The sequence below is a fragment of the Nicotiana tabacum genome, chromosome 21, assembly GCF_000715075.1.
Source record: "Nicotiana tabacum cultivar K326 chromosome 21, ASM71507v2, whole genome shotgun sequence".
NCBI lineage: Eukaryota > Viridiplantae > Streptophyta > Magnoliopsida > Solanales > Solanaceae > Nicotiana > Nicotiana tabacum.
The window spans coordinates 74,682,608-74,688,234 of NC_134100.1; the positions used below are offsets into that span (position 1 = coordinate 74,682,608).

General features: G+C 38.1%; 1 protein-coding gene across 1 annotated transcript; it reads left to right on the top strand.

Moving 5' to 3' along the window:
- The first annotated feature begins 3,116 nt into the window (after positions 1 to 3,116).
- Positions 3,117 to 4,758, top strand: LOC107804662 (uncharacterized). Its single transcript, XM_016628585.2, has one exon. The coding sequence runs from the start codon at positions 3,189 to 3,191 to the stop codon at positions 4,650 to 4,652; it is 1,464 nt and encodes a 487-aa protein (XP_016484071.2). The 5' UTR covers positions 3,117 to 3,188; the 3' UTR covers positions 4,653 to 4,758.
- Positions 4,759 to 5,627: the final 869 nt, after the last annotated feature.

Sequence of the window (5,627 nt, forward strand, 5' to 3'; positions counted from 1 at the left end):
GCATCATCAGTTGGGATCCCTGTGGCTGGGATCAGACCTGATTGGCTTTGGGAACTAAGCTTCTTTGATATTCCTTATCTCTGATACCAACTCTATTATGCTGATAATGAAGTTGTAATCCGACAACCTGGGATATGTGGAATCCCGGGCTCCCGATATCTTTTTTTCTTATAGCGACCTACTGTTCCGACCATAGTCGGTTCTTCTATCGGGAACGAACTTGTTCGACGACCGGAACCCTTTACTGCCACATCCTTCGATTCTTTCATATGGTAAGAAACGACCATTTGAAGATCACCGATCTGAATCGAAGTCATCTTTAAACTTATCTTGATTCTTCTCTCGGTCTCGTCCCTTGGTTGACGTCGGGAACCCAAGATGATTGTCTTCTATCCTTATTTTTGAATTGTAATGATTACACAAGTCCACCCATGTGGTTGCTTGGAATTCAAGTAGGCTTTCCTTCAATATTTGGGAGGCATCAGAGCTCCGTGGATTCAAGCCCTTTGTGAATGCCCCCGCTGCCCATTTGTCTGGTACAACCGGTAGCAACATCCTCTCTTTCTGGACCCTGTTCATGAATTCCCGCAACAATTCGAACTCACCTTGCGCGATCCTAAATATGTCCGCCTTCCTAGCGTGGACCTTCCTGGCCCCGACATGGGCCTTGATGAACTAATCTGCAAGCATTTCAAAAGATTCAATTGAGTGCTCGGGTAAGAGTGAATACCATATCAAATCCTCCTTTGTGAGGGTTTCACCAAACTTCTTCAGTAGGACCGATTCGATCTCATGTTGAGCCAAATCGTTCCCTTTCACAACCGTGGTCTAGGTTGTGGTATTATCCTGTGGATCCGAAGTCCCATCATATTTTGGTATGTCTGGCAACTTGAACCTCTTCGGAATCAACTCTAGTGTTGCATTGGGTTTAAATGGTAACTGCGTGTATTTTTCGAATATGGGCGTTTTAATATTGGCGGTGTGCCCGAAATCTGATTCATTTGGACGTGAAACTCCTTTGCATTCTGATACTTTCGTTCGTTCATTTCCATCATAAACCTCGTAAACTCGGTTTTGAAAAGATCATTCCCGTTGTTGTTATTTCCTGGTCCACTACCAGTCCCTCCGGCTTCGTCGAAACCGTCCTCGCCTCTTAGGGTGTTGTTATCGACTATCTGAGTCGTTTGATTTGCAGGAACACTGGGAGGAACTAAGCCTCTTCCCGTTGCATTATTGGAAGCGTCTGACAACACTTGCTTCAACTCCGTCATCACCTGATCCTACCTTGAGAGGTGGCCCATGATGACTTTCTGTTGCACTCTTAGGATTTTTATTGTTTTCGCAACGTGTTCCTCCTTTGCGTCATCGAGGGTTGTCTCCCATACGTGTCGGGGGTACTGCCCTTCACGAATCGTGGTTGCTTCATTCCCTTTGTTTCAGGTGTCACTGACTGAATCTTCGTGTTGAGGTAAATCTTCGTGTCCCTCAAACAAGCTGATTGAATCTTCATGCCGTATGTGATGTTGACATCATTAGCTGCCATTTTTGATTCCTTGCTAAGGAAAAAATCAAACAAGTTAGTAATAAACGTAGAGATCAAAGCAATCGCGCAACTGTCTAAGCCCCAAGGTGGGCGCCAAACTATTTACCTATAAAATAATATAGTTAAATTTGTTATGTGGTTTATAAGCGAACTGATCTGACCAAAAATAATAAAGAAATATGATTAAAAATAAGACCTAGCAATTGAAATTTAAGAAGACGACAAGCTTGGCTCCGAGCGCAATGTCTCTGAGTACAAAATGAAAGCAATATAAAAGAATAAATTAAGTTGTTTAACTCAGAGCGAAAATGTAATACAGCATATGTTATGCCAAGATTTTTCCTCCTTTACTATGGCTGTTGAGTTTGCTATTTATAGCTATGTTTAGGAAAATAAGATCCTTGGATCAAGTCTCACTTAAATGATAATAAAGAGGGCATTGATGAATATGTAACGGCAGGCCATAAATTTAATTATTCCCCGCAACAATCTCTCATTTAATACAACAGAATATGCCTTGATTGAATGCTTTCCGATGGCACATATCCACTCTGCTCCCATTGATTATATTCTCTTTGGGATTTCCCCAACCTCAATAAAAGTTATCATGATCAGTACTGATTGTTACTTGACATCTCTTTCGTTTGCCTTCGGCTCTACATGTCGTGCTATCATTCGTCCATTTATTATAAATCGATTTTACCCCATACAAGAGCACACTTTTAGTTGATTAATTAATTGTCTATTCAACATGCTCCTACATGTGCGGGCTTTATTTTTGCCATTGGTCAAGCACGTGGAAATTCAATTCTTCTAAAGAGTGGCGGTGAGACTTAAACTCAATACCTTTGTTTGCTCTAATACTATATTGAACTGTGTGACCATCTCATCTAAAAGCTTAAGTTGTTAGAAAAAAATACACTTTTATTTATTTAATTGCCTCTTCCACATATACTGCTTACAAAAAAAGTTGCACACGCCAGTACAAATGCTATTTCAAAAGTTTTAATGATGTAAGGGTTTGACAATTTTGCAATTACATTGTTGAGTTTGAACTGTTACGCATGGTTTGAGCGCTCTATTAGCGTGAGAAACTTTCTTTACAATGAAAGTGTCACAAGTTGAAGTGCTCAAGTCAAAAAGCTTAATGGGCACTTTAATTGTAAATTAAGAAAATTAAATTGACTATATTTTAGGTGCTCATTTCATTTATAACTTGTTATTGACGGAAAGTACAAAAAAAGTTTGCAAGCGTAATTTACCTTATTGTAACAGGTTACATACTTTATCTTTTAGTTGCACTTATTATAGATAATGTATCCGTAATTATCTTTTAGATGATTTATAATATAAATATTTTTATACACGATCGGTGTATAGAAGTTGAATCTAAATACCAAAATATACAGATTTAAATTTAAGTCTTAAGTTAACGAAGAAAAAGACTACATTAAGTTTGAAGTCAGCTCAGCACATGTGAGGTTTTCAAACAAGGGAAACTTGACAAGATTTTCAGGAAAACCATGTGCATTTGAATATGAGAAAAATAGATCCGGCATTAATGGGTCTGACCATTGCTATAATTAACTTAGTAATGTTAACTTGAAATCAAAATGATGAAAGAACCAAACCTAAAGCTCTTCCAATGGGTTTGAAGTACAACCATTATTCCACCAAATCCATTGCTTCTAATAAGTTTCTTTCTTTAAGAACTTCAACTATTCTCACAACAACTCTCTTCATTGCTTCTCTTGTCTACTTATTTTCCCCTTCAAGAAATTCACAAGAGCCACACTTGTTGGACCATCAGGGAGGTCTATTTCGTGGCGATTTACGTGACGCAAAATTTCCATGGAATAAGCTTTCATTTGGACCAAATTCTGAGAAACTAAAATTAGCAGTTTTTTCAAAAACATGGCCAATTGGAGCAGATCCTGGAGGCATGGAACGACACGCGTTTACGTTATACACTGCCCTTGCTGCCAGAGGACATGATATTCATATTTTCACTGTGCCATCTGATAGGAAATTTCATAAAGATATTCATGTTGGTAACCTTCATGTCTATTTTGCAGCTAATAATCATGGCTCACTCAATTGTTCTTTAGCTTTTGATATATTTGATCAAGAAAATAGGGCTAGACCTTTTGATTATGTGCACACTGAGAGTGTGACATTGCCTCATTGGCGCGCGAGATTTGTGCCTAATGTGGCAGTAACATGGCATGGAATTTGGTATGAGATTATGCACTCAAAGCTATTTCAAGAACTCTTTGAAGACCACAATGGACAATTATCATCAGGGCCTATGACTGAACTTCAAGAAGCAATGCCAAAACTTGTCGATGAAATTAAGTTCTTTTCGAGCTATACTCATCATATATGCATAAGCAATAGTGCAGGGGAAGTTCTAGTAAACATTTATCAACTCCCTCAAAGATATGTACATGTTATACTCAATGGAATTGATGAGACTAAGTTTGTACATGACCCTATATCCGGATCAGATTTTCGCCAAAAAATTGGGATCCCATCAAATATTAGCTTGGTTTTAGGAGTTGCTGGAAGATTGGTAAGGGACAAGGGACACCCACTTCTCCATGAGGCGTTTTCGTTCATAGCCAAGCGCCATCCGGGAGTTTTTCTGATAGTGGCAGGGTCAGGTCCGTGGGGAAAAAGGTACGCGGAATTAGGTCAAAATGTGAAGGTTTTAGGTGCATTAGAGCCCTCCGAACTATCAAAATTTTACAATTCACTTGATGTGTTTGTGAACCCAACTTTGAGGCCTCAGGGACTAGATCTTACATTAATAGAAGCTATGCATTGTGGAAAACCAGTTTTGACACCAAACTACCCAAGTATAACAAGAACTGTGGTGTTAAATGAAGATTTTGGTTACACATTTTCACCAAATGTAGGCTCATTTATAGAAGCATTGGAGTCTGCAATTAAAGATGGTACAGCAGTTTTGCAAAAGAAAGGAATGCTTTGCAAGTCATATGCACTTTCAATGTTCACAGCTAGCAAAATGGCATTGGCTTATGAGAGGTTCTTTCTTTGTATGAAAAACACTAGATATTGTCAATACCCTCTTCCCACAGATTTCTAAAGATTTTTTGATTAATGTTATATTGATATCTTATTACACTCATATTGGAGAGTCTGGACTGGCGTTTGACCAATTTATTGGAATGCTACATTTTTCTCGTGTACGAGGTAAATTAAGAAACTAAACTTTATTGGAAGTTACATTTTTCTTGTGTACGAGGTAAATTAAGAAACTAACTCCTCGCTATTGAATTTCAAAACTGGTAATCTATACATCATAGAGAACCATTATTGCTTGTGACATGAGCTTTTCAAATCTTTAAGAGTTAAAGTCACTATAATTATAAGGACAACAACATGTTAAGTTTTAACTAATTAATTAGTGAAATCCAGTAATCATTTAATTGGCCAAATGGTTTTTATCCACTGAACTAATACTCCACAATTAGAAAAGAAATACATTTTAAGATAGGAAAAGCTAGGTGTAAGTTGCACTTGATACCCTTTAGGGGCCTAGCTACCAATCCAATTCTAAAGAAAGTTTGCTTTTTGACAAATACTTTCAATAGAATTATGCTGGAAATTTGGTCGTTAGCTGAATCTTTTGTGTTTTTTTTTTAATCCTTTTCTGATAAAGAAACTTATTAAAGTTTGAGAGTAGGCTGGGGCCGTTATTCTTCTAATCATTTGCTTTATCTGAAAATTGGCAACAAGTTCCAACTATCTTGAGGGAACCACAAGAGGAAGTCAACAACTAGACAATTCGACTTTAAAGGGAATCTACTACTAGACGATCGACTTTAGAGGGAATGTGTTACTAGACGGTTCGATTAGTTTTTCATTTTTGCATCCATGTTAGACGAATGATTTGCACGTCAGTATGGTTGTAGGCCTCCACCAGAGTTTCTCTCTGGTTCATCATCTTTTGTGTTCCCACATGTATGTTCACACTGGAACCCTTAACAAAAGATCAAGATCGGTGGTCGCAGTGCACCCCTTAGGGGATCCCACCATTCAGCTCCCTTGCGCCTTATAT